Raw genomic sequence first — 25460 nt, 5'->3', positions numbered from 1 at the left:
GCCTCCATGCTTGAGGGCAGGATCTTCATATGTGCCACTCCCTTCTGTGTCCCTAGTGGATAGTGTGGTAACTGCAATTAGAGGTGTGACTGACTGAATGAAATGTCTCAGTGTTATCAAAAGAGTTTATGAGGTCTTTATCCCTGAATAGGAGCTTAATAAATATTAACTTATTCTATCTCTCTTGTGTTTATCTAAAAAGGGACTGGGTTCTTGTATCTTTGAGAATAAATTGATTTTATTTGAATTGTGTGCTTTTTTAAAAATTGTAATTAACCATTTTTGTCCTAACTTTTTTTCCCCTTCAACAGAAATAAATAATATTTATTATTTGGTGTGGCGTTTTTTTATAGAGGGAAAGAGAGAGAATCTGTGAAATAATTGTTCTCTCCACCTCACAGGTCATCTACTGAGTCATTCTCAACAGATGCCTAGGCCCCACTTCAAAGCTATCAAATCAGAATCTAGGACAGGGATATGGTACATGGCACAAGAGCTCCACAAGTGATTTGATATAGAACTATACTTAAGAATATTTAAATTGCCCTAACCGTTTTGGCTCAGTGGATACAGCATCGACCTGTGGACTGAAGGGTCCCAGGTTCGATTCTGGTCAAGGGCATGTGCCTTGGTTTCGGGCACATCCCCAGTGGGGGGTGTGCAGGAGGCAGCTGATCGATGTTTCTCTCTCATCGATGTTTCTTCTCTTTTTTTTTTAAATTAAATCTTTATTGTTCAGATTATTACATTTGTTCCTCTTTTCCCCCCCATAACTCCCCTCCTCCCAGTTCCCACCCCACCCTCTGCCCTCACTCTCCACCCACTGTCCTCATCCATAGGTGCACGATTTTTGTCCAGTTTCTTCCCGCATCCCCCACAACCCTTTCCCCTCAAGAATAGTCAGTCCATTCCCTTTCTATGTCCCTGATTCTATTATAATCACCAGTTCATCAGATTATTTATTCACTTGATTCTTAGATTCACTTGTTGATAGATGCGTATTTGTTGTTCATAATTTCTATCTTTACCTTTTTCTTCTTCTTCCTCTTCTTAAAGGATACCTTTCAGCATTTCATATAATACAGGTTTGGTGGTGATGAACTCCTTTAGCTTTTCCTTATCTGTGAAGCTCTTTATCTGACCTTCAATTCTGAATGATAGCTTTGCTGGATAAAGTAATCTTGGTTGTAGGTTCTTGGTGTTCATCACTTTGAATATTTCTTGCCACTCCCTTCTGGCCTGCAAAGTTTCTGTTGAGAAATCAGCTGACAGTCGTATGGGTATTCCCTTGTAGGTAACTGAGTTTCTTTCTCATGCTGCTTTTAAGATTCTCTCTTTGTCTTTTGCTCTTGGCATTTTAATTATGATGTGTCTTGGTGTGATCCTCTTTGGATTCCTTTTGTTTGGGGTTCTCTGCGCTTCCTGGACTTGTAAGTCTATTTCTTTCACCAGGTAGGGGAAGTTTTCTGTCATTATTTCTTCAAATAGGTTTTCAATATCTTGCTCTCTCTCTTCTTCTGGCACCCTTATAATTCTGATGTTGGTACGCTTGAAGCTGTCCCAGAGGCTCCTTACACTATTTTCGTATTCTTTTTTCATTTTGCTTTTCTGGTTGGGTGTTTTTTGCTTCTTTGCATTTCAAATCTTTGACTTGATTCTTGCGCTCCTCTGGTCTGCTTTTGGGAGTCTGTATAATATTCTTTATTTCAGTCAGTGTATGCTTAATTTCTAGTTGGTTCTTTATCACAACATCGAGGGTCTCATTAGATTTCTTGTAGATCTCATTAAGTTTATCGGCAGTTTCTAGAAAATTATTGAAAGACCTTAAAAGTGTGGTTTTGAACTCTATATCCTCCATTTCTGACATTTCTGTCCTGTTTCTTTGTCTCCGCATTTTTTATGCTTTCTTGGTGCACCCCCTTGTGGTCTTTGTGCGCAGCCTTGTTGTAGTTAAGCCTTGATTGTTGTAGGTAATACTGGGGGGATTTGACCTCCAGGCCAAGTGGCAGTGAGAATCAGCTGTGTCTGCAGTGGGAGAACTTCTGTCCTCTAGGGAGGTGCTAATCTAGTCTTTGCCTGAGGCTATCCGGCAAATGCCTCTGTGCAGGGCTTGGGCGGGGTGGGTCCCACGGGATCAACAGGGCGGGCGGAGCCGTTATGGCTGCTCTCAGTCCCTTCACCAGGGGCTCTGCCTCTCAGAGTCCCAGCAACCACTGCAAACCTCGGAGAGAAAGCTGCCCTCAAGTTCCGACCGATGCCAGACAGTCCCACTTCTCCCGTTTGAGTCTGGGTCCCTAGAGACTCGCCCGGATCTGGAGCTCAGAGCCTGAAATTCCCTCCCGATTGAAACAGACAACCGCGCCCTCAGGTGCCAGCCCGCTCTGCGCGCACCTCCGCACCATAGTATTTGACTTACGCACTGTGCCTCTGAGTCTCGGTATGTCTTTCTCTTTCCTTCTAGTTGTAGAATTTCCCCTCAGCCAGCCTTCCTGTGGTTCTGCGTGATGTCCGTTCCGTCTTTTAGTTGTATTTTTGAAGTGGTTGTGCGAGGCAGCAATCTCCGGTGTTTACCTATGCTGCCATCTTGGTTCCTCCTCATCAATGTTTCTAACTCTCTATCCCTCTCCCTTCCTCTCTGTAAAAAATCAATAAAATATATATAATTTTTTAAAAAAGAATAATTAAATTAAGTTGATTTATTTTATTGATGGAAAATAGATATCCAAGGATTGGAACTTTCCCAGGACCCCATAAGAGAACAAGAAAGCAGAATTCCTTAAAGTATGATCTGTTTTGGATTAACTAAGGATGATAGATGGATGGGTGGGGCAGGGAAAACAGGATGGCATATTCCTTACTTTGTCAAAGCAGCTTGTAAGTGAAATACACTACGGTTTATTGGTAAGTAATCTTTCTCACATATGTCTAGCTTTCAAAAATGGTTTTCCTTACATTCAATCTAAATTTTTATTTTTATTTTTTTAAATATAGTTTTATTGTTTTCAGAGAGGAAGGGAGTGGGATAGAGACAGAAACATCAGTGATGATAGAGAATCATAGATCAGCTGCCTCCTCCACACCCTCACTGGGGATTGAGCCCACAACCTTGGCATGTGCACTCACCCGGAATTGAACCTTGACCTCATGGTTCATATGTTGACACTCAACCAATTAGCCATGCAGGCCAGGCTGCTATCCTATATAATAAAGCGCTAATATGCTAATTAGACCCAACAGCCCAATGACTGTCTAGATGACCTTCTGGACGAAGCTGGGGCTGCGAGGGCCGAGCCCCTTGCACAGATTTTGTTCATCAGGCCTCTAGTTTATTTTTTAAAATCTAGTTTGTCCTTCATCTTTGTCTTTATACTATAAAATCTTAGACTGCATTCTATGCTTTCTGCCTAGGTTTTTTAATTCAGCCTATGGAATACAATAGTTTGCCATCTTCTCTAAATTCAGTTTCTAAGCAGTCTCAGTAATACCAAATTTGATCTATTACCAATTGCCTAGATAAGTTTCTAATAACATTTTAAAATTATAGTCCTATTTCATTATATGCTTCAGAATAACTATTTCTTCTTGAGTCTCTACAAAGACCAATGAAAAACATGGTAGATGTGTTTCAAAATTGGCATAATTCTTGATGGTAACACCTCTTACACTATTGTTTAGTAAAAGTTGTTGATTTTACCTTGATACAGAAAATATCATGTACCAGGTCTCTAGTGTTTATATAAAACTTGAATGTTTTCTACAAAAAAAAAAATTTTTAATTTTGTTGTATAACATTCATAATTGAACATTCCCCAAAGTTTTTGCTGGAGTTGGTTCATAGCAATGAGGCATTTAATTTGTTAAATGCTAGTTACTATAAAGGATTTCAAATATAATTACCATAAATATTTATTAGTGATATATCTTTTTCTTAAATTATTCAAATTTCCAGTAGGACAATTAAGTTTAAAACAGTTCCTAGTTTTTAAGTATGAGAATTGTGATCATTTATGTTATAACATTTTTTTTCCTTTATGTACTACATCTTGGAACTTTGTCACAGGTTTTGACAGTATGAATGATTGTAATAAGAATATATACCATTTATGGTAGCAATAGTAATATAATCTTGAGCTAATCTAATGAACAAAATAGACTGATGAACAAAATAGATCCAGAGACATAGACGCATGGAACAGACTGTTGAATCTCAGACAGAAGGCAGCGGTGGATGTGTTGGGTGGGAAGAGATCAGCCAAGAACTTATATACATATATGCATAACCCATGGACACAGACCAAACAGGGTGGGGAAGACATGGGGTAGGGGGAGGGAGAGGGTTAGATGGGTCTATAGGGAAAATAAGGGGGCATGTGTAATATTTTCAACAATAAGGATTTTAAAAATAAAAAACTTGAGCTACTAAGTTATGATTTTAACCAATGGCTTTCTCTTTGGGTTAGAAATTCAAATATAAAGAATTGTCATGGAAGAAGAATTGTTAGAAGATTTTTCTCTTTCCTGGTTGTATGTTAGCCTCATCCTTGGAATTTTCAAAAAGTGTGAAAGTTTTATCTAAATACCATACCTAATTTTTTTAGTGATGTCGTCATTGTGACGATGCATATAAAAATGTCACTGCTGACATCCTATGCCTAAATTTGGAATGGAGAAAACAGAAAGATGATACTAATGTTTTGAATTATTATTTCTTTCAGCATTGGTTTACTGAACTACCACCCGTGTTAACATTTGAATTGTCAAGATTTGAATTTAATCAGGCATTGGGAAGACCAGAAAAAATTCACAACAAATTAGAATTTCCTCAAGTTTTATATCTGGACAGGTATGGTTTGGGATATAGCATAAATTAGTTTAGAAACAGTTTAGTAACCAAGTGAAGAATTACTGTATTTAGAGAAGAATTTTGTCTAATTTCCTTAAATTCTTTAATTTTTGTATAAAATATTTAGTAGCATTTGTCAAGAAAAGGTATAGTAAAAGGAAATTATAAGGAAGTTTTTTAAAAGATTATTATATTCTTGTATTATAATTCTATGAGAAATTTTCAAAAGTACTATTTTATACTGTTTGATATCCTATATAATAAAAGGTTAATATGCAAATCAACCAAAGAGTGGAACAACCGGTTGCTATGATGCTCACTGATCATCAGGGGGCAGATGCTCAAACAGGAACTGCCCCCTGGTGGTCAGTGTGCTTGCACAGGGGGAATGCCACTCAGCCTGAAGCCAGGCTCATGGCTGATGGGCACAGTGGTGGTGGCGGGAGCCTCTTCTGCCTCCATGGCAGTCAGACATCTTCCGTGGGTGTGAGAGGGTGCAGGCCGGGTTGAGCCACTGCCCCCCCCCGCCCAAGCGCATGAATTTTGTGCACAAGGCCTCTATTTTTATTATAAAATTTTAAATGAATTGATCTATGGGATTGCCTAGACCAGTGGTCGGCAAACTGCGGCTTGCAAGCCACATGCAACTCTTTGGCCCCTTGAGTGTGGCTCTTCCACAAAATACCACGTGCGTGCGCACACATACAGTGCGATTGAGACTTCGTGGCCCATGCACAGAAGTCAGTATTTTGTGGAAGAGCCACACTCAAGGGGCCAAAGAGCCGCATGTGACTCGCGAGCCGCAGTTTGCCAACCACTGGCCTGGACTTAATATTGTATCTCCTTCCACAATATTTAGAGATACTAATGATTGCTATTTTTCTTTTTTTTCTGGAAGATACATGCACAGAAATAGAGAAATAACAAGAATTAAGAGGGAAGAGATCAAGAGACTGAAGGATTACCTTACAGTATTACAACAAAGACTAGAAAGGTATTGTAACTTTTATAGAATTATGAGCTAACTGTAGAAGTTCATGCTTTTAGCGATTATCTAGAATTTTTAATCTTACATTTTTCTTGAGTAATTTATGATCCTAGGAGTAGATAATAATTCTGAACTGATATTATTGCTTATATAGTTTAGTTTTTAATTCTGTTAGAAACTTAAAATCTTTTATAGTTCTCATTAGAAGCTTATTCTAGTATTTAAAGGTAAATATTCTCACCAACAACAGGTATGATTCTGAAAATAGATATAAACTAACTTATAATTGAGGTTTCTTCTTTCATGATACTAAATATTACTCTTGAGATTTCCTTTAAGACAAATGGTGACAGAGTTTTCCTCCTTAATACAGAAGATACAAACTCAGATGCCTACCAGGACCTCGTGGAGGCTTTCTGAAGAAAGGCAACAAGTCAAACATAGTGGTGGACAGGGATGCCTAGAGCACACCCCTTGGAGAGAGAGTGGCTGCCAGCCACATTAGCTCGTGGAGTCATGATGAATGTCATCTCAGTATCCCTAAAGTGTCAGATTGTTCCCAGAAGCCAACATCTAGACCAGCCATGGCCAAACTACGGCCTGAGGGCCGGATCCAGCCCATTCGGCTGTTCTATCCAGCCTGTGGAGCCGAAAGAGTGGAGGGTTCTCGTGCTCTCCCCTCCGCTCCTTCACCAGCAGCAGTGTTAACATGGCAACGTCGGGAAACACGGCCGCAGCTCCTTCTTCTGAGTCCAGTTTGAGAACCCATTGTGGCCCTCAAGTCAAAAAGTTTGCCCACCCCTGATCTAGACTGTCAAATGTTCTGTAGTTTAGATAAAGTCCCCAGGCTGAAATGTCATCTGCCAGATGCCAGTTTGCAGCCTCTGATGTAATCTTTATCCCCTTATTTTAGTGCTAATTTGAAAATACCCTGAAACTTTACTATACAAATATAATAGATCATATTTCAATAATTCTTATTCTTAAAAGGTATCTACACTAATAAAAGACAAAGATGCTAATTGACCATACCTTTGCTATGCCCAAGCCTCACCCACCAGCCAATCAGAGTGACTATATGCAAATTAACCCAACCAAGATGGCGGCCGGCAGCCACGGAACTGGAGCAGTCAGAAGGCTTGGTTGCCCTGGCGATGGAGGAAGCCAAGCTTCCTGCCTGCCTTGGCCAGCTGTGGCCTCCACAAAAGGCAATAAAGTTTCAATTATTGAAGCTAAATAAATCCCAGATACCTGCTTCCAGCCAGCCATCACTGGGAGCTTGGGTGGCTGGGGACTGTAGTCAGCCTGCAAACAGCCATCAGCCCCTCACCCAGGATGGCCACATCCTCATGGGGTGAGGATCCCTGCTGGGGGCTTGGCCAGCCTACAAACAGCCATCACCCCTCACTCAGACTAGCCGGGCACCCCAGCAGGACCCCCGCCTCCCTGAAGGGAGTGTGGCTAGCCTGAAAATGGCCCTTAGCCTCTCACCAAGACGGGACAGGCAACCCAGCGGGGACCCCCCACCCTGAAGGGTGTGTGGCCAGCCTGCAGCCAGCCATCAGCCCCTCACCCAGGCTGGCCAGGCACCCCAGCGGGGACCCTCACCCTGAAGGGGCTGTGGCCAGCCTGCAAACAGCCATCAGCCCCTCACCCAGACTGGCCAGGCACCCCAGCGGGAGCCCCACCCTCATCCAGGACACCCTTCAGGGAAAACCATCCGGCCCCCACCCGTGCACCAGGCCTCTATCCTATATAATAAAAGGGTTATATGCAAATTGACCCTAACAGCAGAGCGACTGGGAATCACTGGTCACTATGACACACACTGACCACCAGGGGACAGATGCTCAATGCAGGAGCTGCCCCCTGGTGGTCAGTGCACTCCCATAGGGGGAGCTCTGCTCAGCCACAAGCCAGGCTGACAGCTTCCGGTACAGCGGTGGTCGTGGGAGCCTCCCCCGCCTCCTCAGCAGCGCTAAGGATGTCCGACTGCAGCTAGGCCTGCTCCCCACTGGCAAGTGGACATCCCCCTTGGGCTCCTGGGCTGCCAGAGGGATGTCTGAATGCCATCTTAGGCCCGATCCCCCGGGGAGCGGGCCTAAGCCAGCAGGTGGTCATTCCCCGAGGGGTCCCAGACTGCAAGAGCGCACAGGCCGGGCTGAGGGACCCTCTCGAGTGCACAAATTTTTGTGCACCAGGCCTCTAGTCAGTAATAATATTGAAAAATAACCAGAGGTAAAAAATTAGGAAGATAATATTAGTCATCATGAAACCAGGTAACAACTAAAAAATAGTCTTAGGAAGATGAAACTTAGAGTAGTGTTAAAATTCATAACAGTGTGTACATGCATTCAAGTTTAATCAGCTTTGGTTTCTTTTGGGTAATATTTAATTTACTTCTTGAATGTATATTTAGTCTTACTGTCTTCATCTGAAAACTGATTTCATTGTTGAGTTTTATTGAAGTATTTGTATCATGTTTTATAAAAATTATTGAAAAACACAAATTTGCTTTATATGCAAATTAAAGCATTCATACATTTTATGGTTAATAGATATTTAAGCTATGGTTCGGGTCCCAAGCGCTTTCCGTTGGTAGATGTTCTACAGTATGCATTGGAATTTGCCTCAAGTAAACCTGTTTGCACTTCTCCTGTTGATGATATTGATGCTAGTTCCCCACCTAGTGGTTCCGTACCATCACAGGCATTACCAAGGTAAAAAGTCTTTTTGATACAAAAGACAAGCTGTGCTTTCTATATTACATAATAATGTAATTGGTACCCTTTGAAGAAGGTTTATAAGATGCATGTTGTGATTAATTTTAATGAATTCTAAAAAAATTAGATTCACTTAAAACATTTGTTGTATGTGTTCTAGGTGCTTTCTTCATTATTTTAATAGGTTGTGGATTTAATTTTTCTGGTTGTGGATTTAATTTTTCATATTTTTTCTATTCAGAGTTATACTTTAGGTTGTTTTAGTATGTTATCTGTTTCAACCTTTTATTCACGAAAATAATATTGTTAAATTAGAAATTTTTTCTACAATGTAAGCTGGTAAGTATTAGCAAGGAAAGGTATTTATACTTTTGGTACACATAAGATTTGTTGGTGTATGTTTTTTTAAGTAGATATGATCAAGGTATTTCTACTATACAGCCACAATTTCTTCCTTAAAATAATGTAGTCCTTGTTTGTTAAGGAACTCATGAGGATGTTAGGTTACTCCTCATCTATTCTTAAGACCGTTTCTTTTTGAAATTATAAGCCAATTTAATGCTATGTATTTGGCACAGTCTGTGTCCAGAGCTTCAATTTGGAAAGTTTAATAATATTTTATGCTTTAAAAATACAGCACAATGGAACAACAGGGAGCTGCCTCTTCGGAATTGCCAAGCACATCACCTACATCAATAGCTGCCATCTCATCAAGATCTATGATTCACAAACCATTCACTCAGTCCCGAATACCTCCAGACTTGCCCATGCATCCAGCACCAAGGCACATAACGGAAGAAGAACTTTCTGTGCTGGAAAACTGTTTACATCGCTGGAGGACAGAAATAGAAAATGACACCAGAGGTAAGAAGCTTCTCGTAGTGTACTTATTGTAGCCTCAGGTGGGTCTGTATAAAGACAAATGGAAAACGAAAATCACTCTGGATTTCTTGTGTAAATATTATAAAGTATTTTTTTCTGGAAAGGGTTTTCTAAAAGATAAACTAGTCTGGCTTTCCATTTTTATGATCTTAACTAGAGGCCTGGTGCACAAATTCATGCACGGGTGGCATTCCCAGGGGGGTGTTGGGGCTGGTGCATGATCAGCCCTCCGGGCAGGTGGTGGGACACCCTTGCTGGCCCGGGATCTGGATCCATCCCGCTGACGATCGCACCGGTTGTCGGGAGCCACCTGGCAGCTGCTTTTATATCCTTTCTTCCTTGTGGAGTGTCTAGGTAGGGGACGCGGCCGTGGTGTCCGCGGCCGACTTCCAGGAGGCTGGAAGCACTGTCAAGATCATGCTGGTGGTGGTGGTCCATCGGTGCATGGCCCTATCTCCGGAAATTGGACCTGCAGGACTACTGAGGGACTGAGTGGCTGCCGACGGGCTGGTGGGCCACGGGACTGGTCGGTCAGCTGAAAAGTGCTCCTGCTGTGGGAGCGCACTGACCACCAGGGGGCAGCTCCTGCATTGAGCGTCTGCCCCCTGGTGGTCAGTGTGTGTCATAGCAACTGGTCGTTCTGCTATTTGGTTGATTTGCACATTAGCCTTCTATTATCTAATCTAATAAAAGACAAACATGCAAATTGACTGTACCTTTGCTGTGCCTTAAGCCACGCCCACCAGCCAATCAGAGCAAATTAATCCAACCAAGATGGCGGCCGGCAGCCAAGGAGCTGAAGCGAGCAGGAGGCTTAGTTGCTCCAGTGATGGAGGAAGCCAAGCTTCCCGGCCAGCTCTGAGCTCCACTGAAGGCAACAAAGTTTCAATTATAGAAGATAAATAAACCCCAGATACCTCCTTTCAGCCGGCTGTGGCCATGGAGCTGGAGCGAGCAGCAGCCGGCTCTGAGCTCCACTGAAGGCAATAGTTGCAATTATAGAAGGTAAATAAATCCCAGAATAAAAAAAATAAAGAAAAAAAGGAGAGGCTGGGAGCTTCCGTCTCCAGGGGCCTTGGCCAGCCTGAAAACAGCCTTCAGCCCCTCATCCAGACTGGCCAGGCACCCCAGTAGGGACCCCCCACCCTAAAGGGGGTGTGGCCACCCTGCAGCCAGCCATCAGCCCCTCATCCAGGCTGGCCAGGCACCCCCGTGGGGACCCCGACCCTGAAGGGGGTGTGACCAGCCTGCAGGCACCCATCAGCCCCTCAACCAGGCTGGCCAGGCACCCCAGCAGGAGCCCCACCCTGATCCAGGACACCCTTCAGGGAAAACCATCCGGCCCCCACCCGTGCACCAGGCCTCTATCCTATATAATAAAAGGGTAATATGCAAACTGACCCTAACAGCAGAGCGACTGGGAATCACTGGTCACTATGACACACACTGACCACCAGGGGGCAGACGCTCAATGCAGGAGCTGCCCCCTGGTGGTCAGTGCACTCCCACAGGGGGAGCTCTGCTCAGCCACAAGCCAGGCTGATGGCTGCCAGTACAGCGGTGGTGGTGGGAGCCTCTCCTGCCTCCTCAGCGGCGCTAAGGATGTCCGACTGCAGCTTAGACATGCTCCCGGCTGGCAAGTGGACATCCCCCAAGGGCTCCCGAACTGTCAGAGGGATGTCTGATTGCCAGCTTAGGCCCAATTCCCCAGGGAGCGGGCCTAAACCAGCTGGTGGTCATCCCCCAAGGGGTCCCAGACTGCGAGAGGGCACAGGCCAGGCTGAGGGACCCCCCTCCCCCACCCCACCCCCGAGTGCACAAATTTTGTGCACCGGGTCTCTAGTATAGGATAATGTCTTATTATGGACAAGGCCTCTAATTCAGTTTTTTTTAAGTAGTTAAAGGGAGGGGCAGAATTTTCACTTGAGACTGAAGCTAAAATTGCCCTTAGCTCAAATTGCCCTTCATACCACTGAGACACATCTTGGTGAGGTTCATTCTGTACCCCTACTCTGTTCTATTATGTGTATAAGTATTGGGAACCATCTTATCTCTTTAGTGAAAGGAACCTTTTGTTATGTTACAATGACTAACTTTATCTCATGAGTTGTGTTTTGGCTTCAAGCCTGTATCCAGTATTCATGCAGCAACTTCAACTCTTCTGTTCAGTATTTATCTCGTATATATTTTATTTTATTTTCTCTAAGTCTTTCTAGATTTTTATGTATTAGATAGGAATAGCCAATGGACACAGATAGTAGTCTGGCAAAGGCCTGGAAGGGGCGGGTGCAGGGTGGAGAAGATCAATGAGAGAAAAAAAACTAAAACAAAGAGACATCTGTAATTCTTTCAACAATATATATTTTAAATAAGGAAAATATCTTAGTTGAAAAGAATTTTATGTGAAATAATACAAGTAATTGCTCTACAGTGTACTTTATATTCTCAACTCCTCTCAAAGAGATATTAATTGATCTATGTTTACTTAATATTAATTGACCCTATGTTCACTGACTTCAGGACTGACTTCCGCCATGCCAACCCTGCACTGACTTCCACGGGGGCTGTGATCAGACCTTGCTTTTCTCTCTGAGCCTCTGTCTGTGCCTGATCGCAACCCCCTCTGCAGTCAGTGCTGTGTCACTGAGGCGCCCACAGCACTGACTGCAGGATTGACTTCCGGTGTTCAGTCGAGCCTTCGGTCGTTTTGGATGTTACGGACCTTGGCTCTTTTTATATAAATATCAGATTCAGAGAGATGGAAGAATTTTTCCTGGATTACTTAGCTGCTTAATGACATGGCAGATGGTCTCATTTTCTAGTTTAGTGCTCTAAATTAACATCAAGCTGGTATTCTCAGCTTCTTTATTGGAGAAACCCCAGATAGCATCATATTTGTACTTATAAATGGTGTGCTATCCCTGATGTTGACACAATGAAGTTCAAGTGATAAAAATTTTCTTTAGACTTAAAAATTAGAAATGTGAATTTAAATTTTCAATCTTCTCTAATGAGATCTCCACATATGATATGAACTCAGTGCCAGCCTACAATGAGTTTTAACTGGAATGGAGCAAAATAAAGACAGTGCCCTATGAAGGAGAGCGGTAGTTGGTATTAAGTTGCCATCTCTCCTTTCTTGGAAGGAACTCTACTATTGTTAAAATGCCCTTTTTTTTTTTAATTACTAAAGTGACATAATTTTATGGTAGATTTTATTGTAAATTTTCTTTGAAAAGTAACTAGTTTTATGTCAAAAGGTTGAAACTGTATTAAACAATATCGATTGTTAGATTTTATGTGCCCAACTTGACACTTTATAGACAATATGTAAATAAAGTGCAGTCCTAATTTAATAGTTAGTAGGATATGATGGTGACAATTAGCATTAGTAACTGTATAGATTTCTCTTAGCATTTTTCATATATGAAGGCATTTTTTACATTTAAATTTATTAGTACACATTAATTAAGCACATAGCTTTTCCTGAACACTGTGTTAAGTTTGGGATAATTTTCTACTGGACCTGACAGATTGTGTTTCTTTTATGTTTTATGTATTTATCTTTTATTTATTTTTTATTTTTCCCCATCACCATTTATCCCCTCCATGCCCTCTTTCATCTTCTCCCAACCTTCCTCCTAGCCCACAATCAACACAGTGTTGTCTGTGTCCAGGGATTCGTTCTCTCTCTCTCTCTCTCTCTCTCTCTCTCTCTCTCTCTCTTTGCTTAATCCCTCTACTTTTTAGTCTGCGGTAGTCTGATAGTTGAAAATGGTTTTTCGGTTTTTTACATTTCCTTAATTATGACTAAAATTTTATTTTTCTAAATTTCTTGTTTGTGATATCTGCCCATTTTTATATTGAAACACTTGTCCATCTCTTATTGCTTAATAGAAATTAGCATTATGGGTATCAACCTGTTTTCCAAAGTGTATGCTGCAGATATCCTTTTCCTTGTTTGTCTTGGTTATTTGACTTCCTTTATGTTGGATTTGCTTTGTTTTTATAATGTAGACTAGAGGCCTGGTGCACGAAATTCGTGCACTGGAGGGGTGTCCCTCAGCCCAGCCTGCACCCTCTCCAATCTGGGACTCCTCGGGGGATGTCCAACTGCCCATTTAGGCCCGATCCCTAAACAGGCAGTCAGACATCCCTCTCATAATCCAGGACTGCTGGCTCCCAACCGCTTGCCTGCCTGCTGCCTGATTGCCCCCTAACCTCTCCCCTGTTGGCCTGATTGCTGCCTAACTGCTCCCTTGGCAGCCCGATCGCCCCCAACTACCCTTCCCTGGTGGCCGATCGCCCCCAACTACCCTCCCTGCCAGCCTGGTCCTCCCCAACTGCCCTCCCCTACACTCCCATTCACCCCTAACTGCCCTCCCCTGCTGGCCCGGTCGCCCCCAACTTCCCTCCCCTGCTGGCCTGTTCGCCCCCAACTGCCCTCCCCTGCTGGCCTGTTCGCCCCCAGCTGCCCTCCCCTGCTGGCCTGTTCACCCCCAACTGCCCTCCCCTGCTGGCCTGTTCGCCCCCAGCTGCCCTCCCCTGCTGGCCTGTTCGCCCCCAGCTGCCCTCCCCTGCTGGCCTGTTCGCCCCCAGCTGCCCTCCCCTGCTGGCCTGTTCGCCCCCAACTGCCCTCCCCTGCTGGCCTGTTCGCCCCCAGCTGCCCTCCCCTGCTGGCCTGTTCGCCCCCAACTGCCCTCCCCTTCTGGCCTGTTCGCCCCCAACTGCCCTCCCCTTCTGGCCTGTTCGCCCCCAACTGCCCTCCCCTGCAGGCCTGATTTCCCACAACTGCCCTCTGCTGATGGCCATCTTGTGGTGGTCATCTTGTGATAACATGGGGGCAGTAATCTTTGTGATGACGTGGGGGCGGCCATCTTGTGGCCATTTTGTGACCACGTGAGGGCGGCCATCTTGTGAGGACGTGGAGGCAGCCATCTTGTAGCGGCCATCTTGTGACAAAATAGGGGTGGCCATCTTGTGATAATGTGAGGGAGAGAGGGCCACCTAGGCTTTTATTAGTATAGATTTTCTTAAGTTTGGGTAGAGAGTCTTATCTTTTCCTTTTTGGTTACTTGATTTTCTGTCAGGCTGAGGAAGATCTTTCCCTACTCTAAAGTGACATATTTTTTTTATAGTTTTTCATGGTTTGTTTCTGATTCCTTTCAACAAATTTATAGTATAGTGTGTTTATGCCATTATACTATAACGAACCATTTTCTTATTGACAGATATGTCTTCAGTTTTTAACTTATATGGACAGTATATCTGTGAACATCCCTGTCTCGGAATGACTTTGTGTAGGATAGATTTCTACTGGAAATGGAAATAATGAGTAATGGGAGTCTCGGAACTTTATTTCCATTGGTAATTTTAGTGAATTCTTATTCAATTATGTGTTTATATAAGATATATAGTGAAGGTATTTTATTTCATGCTAAAGTTTTTCTGATTTACATAAATATGTAAGGGGGTTTAGCTTTAAATTTCATTGAAAACTTTTTTATAGATACATAGTTTTATTGGTTCCACACATTTTCCAAAAGAACCATATTTTTTTTGGTTTTTAATTATGAATTTATGCTGTATATTTTATTAAGTTAAAAAGAAATATATATATATTTAAATATATTTTATTGGTTTTTTTACAGAGAGGAAGGGAGAGGGATAGAGAGTTAGAAACATCGATGAGAGAGAAACATCGATCAGCTGCCTCCTGCACGCCCCCTCCTGGGGATGTGCCTGCAACCAAGGTACATGCCCTTGACCGGAATCGAACCTGGGACCCTTGAGTCCGCAGGCCGACGCTCCATCCACTGAGCCAAACCGGTTAGGGCAAGAGAATTATATTTTTATATAGACTCCAAATAATAATGTTTTTAAGAACTCTTTTAGGAAATTTTTTTTATTCTTCTAACATATTGGCAGGAAAATCTTTAATCTCTGTCTTATAGGTCTCAGTAGAAACATCCTTGAAGTTAATCATTAAATGACATCTTCTGCTCTTAGATTTGCAGGAAAGCATATCCAGAATCCATCGAACTATTGAACTAATGTACTCGGACAAATCTATGATCCAAGTAAGTTAAGTTTTGAGCTAGTAAGCATTATAAAAATTATTTATATGTTTTATTTATCTTAACCAAATTCTTCTTACATGTTTTGTTATAAAATTGCTGAACTTGAAGAAGCCATATTAATATTTACCCCATTCAGTTATATTTCCATACTGTATTTATTGCTTACTCTTTTTATTATTTTTAATAATAAAATATATCAGAATTCCCCTTAATATTTAAAAATAAAATCATGAGAGAATCATAAGGTTGTTTAAAGATATTAAAATTATGGAAGAAAGTATAGGACTCAATTATATTTTAAGTTCTGGTAAATATATTCTAGTGTTTAATAGAATAAGCCATTTTGGTAAACTGAGCCATCAGTTTATAATTTTGAAGATTTAGACAAATCATGTGCTTTATATAAAAATATAAGCTCTTAATTCAAAAGAAATAAGTGAAATAGATCAACAAATACTTGCATAAAATACATTTTCAAGTTTTAAAAATCATCCAATTTATACATCTGTCTGCTTTCTACATATTTAACTTATCTTCCCCTTCTTTTATTATTTTGTAGTTTAATATTTTTCAAACTTTTAATCTCAGCCAATTTTCTTTTATTAGGAAATATGCTTCTATGTATCCTCTAGTCACATAGTTTGTGTGTTTCATGGAATGTGGTACAGTAAAGAGACTCTTGATTGCTGTTTAACTCTTCTGTTTTCATATTTAGGTTCCTTATCGGTTACATGCTGTTTTAGTTCATGAAGGCCAAGCTAATGCCGGGCACTACTGGGCATACATTTTTGATCATCATGAAAACAGATGGATGAAATACAATGATATTGCTGTGACAAGATCATCATGGGAAGAGCTAGTGAGGGACTCTTTTGGTGGTTATAGAAATGCCAGTGCATACTGTTTAATGTACATAAATGATAAGGCACAATGCTTAATACAAGGTAAGAATACAAAATATATAGGGTACTGTATATTTTTAAATAAGTTATCCTTTTATGTGACTCTGATCTCTGGTTTGATGAGTTATGTAAAATTCACGCAGGGAATGATGGATATGATAAGAAAATGCTATTGAGTTATTGTGAGTAAACCCAAATCAAAATGTAATATGACCAGGGGTGAGAATTAGAATATATTTTGTATTCAAAGTTAACTATTTATTAACCATTGTAGAATATAAATATGACATGTTTATCCTCGCTTAAAATTCTTTATTTTTTTTTATTTTTTTCTCTTTTTTTTATTGCTTATAGTATTACAAAGGGTATTACATATGTGTCCCTTTTTTTCCCCTGCCCTTGTCAATCCCCTAAAATTCTTTAATGACTACAACACACGTTGACTCATATTCAAGTTCCTCACCCTGACATATTTCTGACCTCTTGATTGTCTCTCCAGCCTCATTTATGACCATTGTCTATCCATTTCAAAATGATATTGAACTTCTTGCTGTATTCTGCTCTCACCAAATCATTTTATTCACACATTTTATCTGTATGTTCTTACAGGTTTTTTTATATTTTGCCTGCAATGTTCTTATTTCTTGCCTTTTTTGCCTAATTCCTGCTCGTCTGTCAAGGTTCATTTTAAGTGTCATTTGCTTTGCAAGTCTTCCTTGTCTGCCAGAAAGAAAACTTCCTGGTATTCTCAGAGATCCCTCTGTCAGGCACTTACTGTGTGTTGCAGTTGTATGTTGACTTGTCTTTCCCACTTCACTCTGATCTGCCCAAAGCCAGGGACTATGTCATACTATGTCTTTTTGTTTTTTATATTCTAACATAGGGTTTGCATATAGAAAACACTTAATAAAGGTTTGTCAAAACTGATAAAATCAACCTTCCTTTAATTATTCAGCAAAACTAGCTAGGAAATCCACTTGTGATTGAAAAAAATTTAATTGGTGTTTGTGGAGTAGAAATTGAATAACTTAAGTAATATTTACACAATCTTTTAAAAATCTATGTTAATTAGTTTTCAAATTGCATACTATATAATAAAAGGCTAATATGCAAATCGACCAAACAGCAGAACAGCTGGTCACTATGATGCGCACTGACCACCAGGGGAAAATGCTCAATGCAGGAGCTGCCCCCTGGTGGTCAGTGTGTTTTCACAGGGGGTGTGCCTCTCAGCCAGAAGCCCTGAGCCGGGCTCACTGCTGGTGAGCGTAGAGGTGGTGGTCGGAGCCTCTCCTGCCTCCGTGGCAGCGCTAAGGATGTCCAACTGCTGGCAATCGGACATCCGCTGAGGGCTCCCAGACTGTGAGAGAGCGTAGGCCAGGCTAAAAGACCCCCCCACCCCCTCCACACACACACCCTGAATGCACGAATTTCATGCACCAGGCCTCTAGTATAAATATATTGCTACTACTTAACTGCCTCTGATGAAAAAGAATTTTAGTTCTGTTTTGAGCTTAAAAAAGTTATGAGTTATTCTCATTTTGTGGTGTTTTACTTCATGAATAATCAGACATCTTATAACAGAAAAAGTAGTACTTACAAGTAGTCAGTGTTTGAGTAGCAATTTTGGCTTTATATTTGGTTGCATTTTTTACTCTTCCAATTAAAACTGAAAGATGAGAATATTAACTAATGGATTATCAAATATTTGAATCATTGATTTTATGAGCATTTGAGTTTTCTTTTAATTTCTAGGTAATATTTATTTACTAACTGTAATAATTTATACTTTATATCTCATTTGAAATGCATTCTATTTGGAGCTTTGTGTTTTTCCTTTAATTCTTAATTTTATATTAGTTTTTGAAATATAATTTGCAGAGGAGTTTAATAAAGAAACTGGGCAGGCCCTTGTTGGAATAGAAACATTACCACCGGATTTGAGAGATTTTGTTGAGGAAGATAACCAGCGATTTGAAAAAGAACTAGAAGAATGGGATGCGCAACTTGCCCAGAAAGCTCTGCAGGAAAAACTTTTAGCATCTCAGAAATTGAGGGAGTCAGAGTCTTCTGGAACAACAGGTTAGTCCATTTTATTAAACCATGTTTTACTATCAATATATTTATTATTGATATTTTATTATAAAATAAGATACTTATAAAATAAAAAACAAATTTTAGTTATCTTAAAGTGTGAAGAAGCTGGTAAAAATGATCAGAAATTTCATCACTCAGAGATAACCACAGGCCAAAATTTAGTTTACCCCTTTGCCAGACATCACTGTGTACATGTATAACTGACACTTGAATAACATAGGTTGGGTGCCAACCACCTGAACAGTCAAAAATCTGAGTTCAATAAAGCTATCAATAAAATGAATTCAAGTGATTTTATATTTGAGCAAAATAACACTGTTCCATATATATTTTGAGTATACTCAAATATATAAATTTTTTCATTGTTCTTAAAATTAAAAATAAAAGTAGCCCAAACTAAATGTTTAATATATTCCAGGTAGAAATGTATATAGAAATATAAAACAGAGATAAATGTATAAAAATATAAATATTAAAAATATTCTAGTTATTAGCTGATGAAATCAATAAAATATTTAAACACTATGCCAAAATAAAGAAAATATGTTGTAGCAAAATTGAAAATAGAATGTCTTCTGATTTTTAAAAGATTAATTTCATCATCATCGAATTGTGAGTATGTTTCAGGATAATATTTACTACTGTAGGAAATGGGCTCTTGGGGATATTAGAAGAGATAAGTTAAACACTTTTTTCACACATTTGGCTCCTGTTTTATAACTTTGAATGGATCTTTTTGAATGACCCTTTTTTTTTTTTTTTTTGCAAGGTCTTTGTGTTTTGTTTTTAGTTGTTTAGGAAGCATCTTAGGTGCTTGTTTAATATCTTTTGCAGACACATCCCTAGGTGGGTTTTTGCAGTATCACTTGAACTTTAGAAGGACTTATTCTTTCAATGGGAGATTAACAAGGACTCAACTATTCAATATATATAAAAACAAGTTACAAGTCTGAATAGTTGAGTCCTTGATCTTGATAGTAAGAGGCATTGATTTAGAATTTTTTAAAGACCAAGATAATGGTATTATACCAGCAAAGATACCAATGCTTGATACATAGATGTAGTACAGTATATCGGAATAGCACCATTGCCATTTGGTGAGCTCTGCCGTTATTAGCAGCAGGACTGCACTTTCTTTCCATATATCAGGGGTCACTCTGTATAACGGGAGGTGCTGTGGTTTCATTACAGTGAATTTATAGGAAATGAAATAGCTCAGCAGGTATCAAAGAGGCTTCTGAGCGCAAATCGCAGTGTAGTAACTACATTGTATTTCTTTTCAATTTCAGCCAATTTCATCCCTTTGTGACTTCCTTCCTTGTTTTCTGTACATACCCTCACCAAACCACTGCCCTGAACTTCCCTCAAGATGTAGCTACTGTTTTATTCTTCCCTTAACTTTTACACAATTCCATTTGCATGTGGCTGTTCTCATTTCTAGTGGAATAATGGAGCTGCATAATTGGCATAACTGTTAGTGGTACTTAAACACTCAGATGAAGGTTATGCTCCAGTTCTATTCTTGGTTCATCTATATATTATGGCACCAAAAATATTAAATTCTAGAGTCTTCTCTTTATCTGGTCTGTTTCTCACAAGACTCTAAATTTACAGAGTTAGCACAGTATATTTCTACTAAGTCAAACTAATACATATTCCTACATAAGTGGACAATATTAACGCCTATCTGACAGGGCTAGTCAACTTTGCCCCACTGTTTACATTTGTCACCTTCTATGTTCTCTATATAAAAGGTCATATCTGTGTGCCTCACACCCTCTTTTCATGGTAGAACATTCTACCATGCACTTTATATGCTGCTTTGTAATTTTAAAAAATTCAGTAGAAGGTTTTAGGCATGCATTTTCATGTCTCTCAGTATTTAAAAAAACAACTCGAAGAAAATGCAACTATTTCAGAGAGGAAGTAGAATAAAAAATAAAAGAGGGTGAAATGTCAGTTCAAATATAATTGTTATCCATAGTTATCTTCCAAATTGGATTTTTAGAAAGCAATATACCTTAATAGGAAATATTGTGTCCTCCATGGAAATGCTAGAAATAGGCACTTCATTTGAGTTAGTAGAAATAGAATATGCTAACTCTATAAACTTGGGGCATAAGGTTATTGCTGAAAGATTGGTTTCTATTACTATACTAGTGGCCTGGTGCACAGATTCGTGCACATTGAAATTAATTAGAAGAAATATTTTAATATCACTGTTCGCCCTTTCTCTATAATAGAAGTGTCAAGCAAATTCACAATCAACAATGACAGATCAAAACACAGCATGTGATTGGCGCCAGGGAGAGCTTTATATGTATCGTGCATGCACAAGTCAACTTAGCCTTTTATATATGTAGAATAAACTTGCTTAATTAGACTTGCTTTTTGATTTAGCTAAACTTTTTCCAGCCCAGTGAAGCACCCCAACTTCTCTTTCAGGTAACTGTCAGCAACACAGCAGTAAATATCAACATGAAGCAGATTATTATTGTAGATCACACAATAATAAGGGAGAGCAAAGGGTAAAATATTTAACTGCAGCAGTGTTTGACTATATTCTGTGCAGTGAGAAAACCTGAAATCATTTTCAAGGCCCACCATTTCTTACTTCTTTTCAGTTGGGTCAAGTTTCTAAGCTTTCTAAATCTCTGTTTTCTGGCTAATGAAGAGAAAATAGGATTCCACTGAGTATCCTATCTACCTACTCCAGGACTCTGTGAGGATCAAATGAGATGAGGCACAGGAAGACACTTCACAAACATTTGGTTAAAGTGTGAAATGTTTCCACCTGGCTATAAAGCAAGTCCTGTTCCTGGGCTGAGGAAACTGCAAAGAGGCTAGTCCAGTGGTCGGCAAACTCATTAGTCAACAGAGCCAAATATCAACAGTACAACAACTGAAATTTCTTTTGAGAGCCAAATTTTTTAAACTTAAACTATATAGGTAGGTACATTGTTATTAACTTAATTAGGGTACTCCTAAGGCTTAGGAAGAGCCACACTCAAGGGGCCAAAGAGCCACATGTGGCTCGCGAGCCGCAGTTTGCTGACCCCGGGTAGTTGCTAGGAAGAGGGAGCTGGGCGTTGCTATATGACATCATTACCCAGATAGACACTTAGCATATTAGCCATATATATATATATATATATATATACATATATATATGTATATACATATATATATATATATATGAATGTGTATGTATGTATATGTGTGTGTGTATAATATCATACTAAGAAATTTGTCCTCCATTGCAGGGGAAGTTAACATATCACAGTTGACTAAAGGAACTTATAGTGTTTATTGGAACCACTTATCTGATCTCATTAGTATTCTTTTTCTTTCTCTTCACAGTTTTCTAAGTAATTTGTTTAATTTGGTATAATACTTTCAAAGTATCAAAGAAAACCTGTATTTATATCTCTCAGTTGTACACCAGGATTATGAAGTAATACAAGGAAATGTTGCTGATAAAATCCATCAGAGTGATTTTATTCCCTCCCTTCAAGTGTTCTCAGTAAAACTGTAACATAAGTGCTATTAAAATTCAATTTCTCCTGTGTGATATTCCAATAAGAAGATTAACTTATATAATATTAATTCAATAAGTATTTGTTCTTCTAACATGAAACCCATAGGCATCACTTCTCTAATATCATTCATTGTCTTAATTAACAAAGTAATAAATGATGGAAAAGTATTATTTGATTTATCTTATGCTACCTCCTTATTCTGCTTACCAGAAAAGAGAACTTACCTGGACTCTTATGTTTGGAGATCTTCAGATAATTTGAGGTATATCTCTGATTAAGCAGCATCGCTCTAGACTGCATTTGTAAAACAAAGAAATTAATCTGAAGAAGAGAAGAGCTATGCCTGATACTCCTATTTTACTAAAAGTTTATTTGAAGTTATTAGAACATACTATAGTATATTCAAATGAAAACAAAAGAAACCAAAACAAAAAAAGTAAGGTGGAAATGGTTAGTATTGGAATGAAATGCATTCCACAAGGTTTCATAATTTGCCTAGAGGCATCATGTAGAATTGGCTCTACGACTTCCCTAAAAATAACTTTCCTAAAAGTTAAAAATAAACAGATATTCCAGGAAAGTCCAGCTGGTTTCTGAGAGTAAGACCTGGTAGAAGGAACAGTGTTCTCAGTATTCTCAGGTTCCTTTCAACAGGAACTGGGTGATGTTCCTGTTTATCTAGCACAATAAGTGACATGTGATAGGTGCCCTTTGAATGTTTTCTGCATTGAATTCATTCCTTATAGAGATTTCAGTAACTGAGTTTCCTAGGGGTGATCCTCAGTGTATGAGAATGCCAACATTTTAAAAGTACAGCCAAGAACTCTTTAAAAAAAATGCCAAGAAATAAGGCAGTTTTAACATCAATATAACACTGGCCAGTCTTTAATTAAAAGTCATGTGTGGAAAAAAAAAAAGTATAGCCAAAATTACTATACATTAGAGAAGCAGGCTAAAAATGTGTGGTGCAGATGTATCTCTGTTCTGGATATATTTTAAGTTTAACTGGTTTTTAAGCCTCTACCCCATCCCTCATTCCCAAAATTCTATTTGTGGTGGCACTCAGGAATCTGAAATTTTACGTTTTTGGTGATTCATTATAGCCAGCATAGCATTGCTCTTTATAGACCACTTTTGGGGACTTGTCAGTTTTAATTATATTTCTAGCAATGAATGGACTACATATCTTTGAAGCAGTCCTGTTTAAATGTTCTTCTAGATGTGAGTGTAATAAGTATGACTCATTAGTAAGTCAAGATTTTAGATATTTCTGTAAGATATGAGATGTTGCTTTTTTTTAGTAGTTGATTAAAGAGCAGATCCTTACACTTTAACAGAAAACCAAATGGTTGTCAAGTTGACTCACCTCTTAAAATATTGAAGAACATAACCAGGAAATATGCTTAAGTAGAATGCGTCCAAGCCCTCCCAATCTTTTACTTCAACGTGAAAGTGGACCAAAGGAGCAAGCTCAGAGTACTCTCAGAATGCTGGTCTATAACAACCAAACAGGTGAATGAAGCCCCCTTCATTATGAACATAGAACATGGCTTCCAAAATGTCAGTGAAGCACCCATAGAACAAATGAATGATTTGAGAGGTACTTTAGGTACAGGGGTATTATATCCCTCCAGAGAGAACTGGTCACATATGGTGAAATGAGTATGTTTAGGAGTTTGTAGCTGTAGGTAGGGAACCAAGGTAGACATCCAGGAAGTAAGAATAATAAATGATATGCAAGTAATCACCAGGTGTAATCCAAGTCAAAGCCTGAAAATTACATTAAACATTAAATGGAGGGACCAGTTAGTATATAAAGTGCCTACCATGTATATAGGCCAGCAGTGAAGAGGCTTCTGTAGGAGTACATAGGGTGAAGATAAATCATTGTGTGTATTTACACACACATACACACACAAAACTAACTCTTTCTCTTGTTGTTTTGTGGTTTTACAAATAAATGGAAATTGCCTAGATATATGGTAGGGTACTAGTTTCATGGACCCTCTGGACAGAAGAATACAGTATAACCAGTAAAAAAATATGTTAACATGAAAATGTTTATTATATTAAGTTTAAAATATTCAGTATTATTATTTTTGCTTGAAAAATGTGGGTATGTGAAGTCTGGAATTATATAATACTAAAAATATTAACAATGTTTATGTCTGAGTAGCAGAAAGAGCTTTTTATTGTTTTCATTTTGGTTTTTTGTTCTCAGCATGTTTTGTACTTTTCTGTTTTGACAAAATGAAGCCGAAATTTATTTTTGTTATGCGGACCCACCATTATAATCTGACTCCTTTGTAATTCTTCCAAGACTGCTTCACTATGAATACCTTATGTTTTATTTAAACTAGATTATTACCCAATACTCTTGCTTTAGGGAACTTTCCTATCATTGTTCATCAAGAACCCTTCATTTTTTAAATGTCCTCTATCAATATTCTTGAAATTCTATTCTTTAAGACCTTTCTCAAATTGTTTATGAACCCCCATAAAATTACCTCTGTATTATTTATTATCTTTTTCTTCTTTATTCTAATCTATTTTCACTATCAAATTTGTGTTGTATTTGTATTCTAATTTGTTTAAAATAAAGACATGTAGTGTAGAAACTCATTAACAGCCAGGATTTTATTAATCTTTTATCTGTCTTTGCAATGCCTTTGCATATGTTATTCCTTCTCCTCGAATCTTTTTCCCATATCCAAGATAATCCTCTCCACAAATCCTTCAAGACTCAGCCCAGTTGGCATTTCTTCTAGAAGGTGTTTCTTTTTTTTCTTTTTTCTTTATTGATTAAGGTATTACATATGTGTTCTTATTGCCCCATTGCCCCCTCATCCCCCCACTCATGCCCTCACTCACCTGTTGTCCATGTCCATTGGTTAGGCTTATATGCATGCATACAAGTCCTTTAATTGATCTTTCCTCCTTACCCCCACCCTCCCCTACCTTCCCTCTAAGGTTTGACAGTCTGATTGATGCTTCTCTGTCTCTGGATCTGTTTTTGTTCATCAGTTTATGTTGTTCATTATATTCCACAAACGAGTGAGATCATGTGATATTTATCTTTCTCTGACTAGCTTATTTCACTTAGCGTAATGCTCTCCAGTTCCATCCATGCTGTTGCAAATGGTAAGAATTCCTTGTTTTTTACCTTAGTGTAGCATTCCATTGTGTAGATGTACCACAGTTTTTCAGTCCACTCGTCTGCTGATGGGCACTTAGGCTGTGTCCAAATCTTAGCTATGGTAAATGGTACTGCTATGAGCATGGGGGTGCATATATCCTTTCTGATTGGTGTTTCTATTTTCTTGGGATATATTCCTAGACTGGGATCACTGGGTCAAATTGGAGGTGTTTCTTAATATGCAACATCATCTCAAGTGTGTGTATTAGG

At 39.3% G+C, this 25460-nt stretch overlaps 1 protein-coding gene across 22 annotated transcripts in view; it reads left to right on the top strand.

Moving 5' to 3' along the window:
* USP25 (ubiquitin specific peptidase 25) overlaps positions 1-25460 on the top strand; it is a 163351-nt gene that overhangs the window by 81634 nt on the left and 56257 nt on the right. For 21 of the 22 annotated variants that reach the window (XR_004973995.1, XR_004973994.1, XR_004973993.1 and 18 more), the window contains 7 exons: positions 4716-4843; positions 5742-5837; positions 8390-8551; positions 9192-9418; positions 15446-15516; positions 16232-16460; positions 18300-18500. Coding sequence is in view for 19 of the 22 variants with exons in the window: in XM_036349165.1 (XP_036205058.1) it covers positions 4716-4843; positions 5742-5837; positions 8390-8551; positions 9192-9418; positions 15446-15516; positions 16232-16460; positions 18300-18500 (1114 nt within the window). In the remaining 3 variants the exon portion in view is untranslated. The remainder of the gene's footprint in view (positions 1-4715; positions 4844-5741; positions 5838-8389; positions 8552-9191; positions 9419-15445; positions 15517-16231; positions 16461-18299; positions 18501-25460) is intronic. The other variant, XM_036349161.1, reaches the window with a different exon arrangement.

This window comes from Myotis myotis, unplaced genomic scaffold (assembly GCF_014108235.1).
Source record: "Myotis myotis isolate mMyoMyo1 unplaced genomic scaffold, mMyoMyo1.p scaffold_m19_p_2, whole genome shotgun sequence".
Lineage (NCBI taxonomy): Eukaryota > Metazoa > Chordata > Mammalia > Chiroptera > Vespertilionidae > Myotis > Myotis myotis.
Note: the sequence above shows the minus strand (reverse complement) of the source record. Positions and strands in the feature narration are given on the sequence as shown.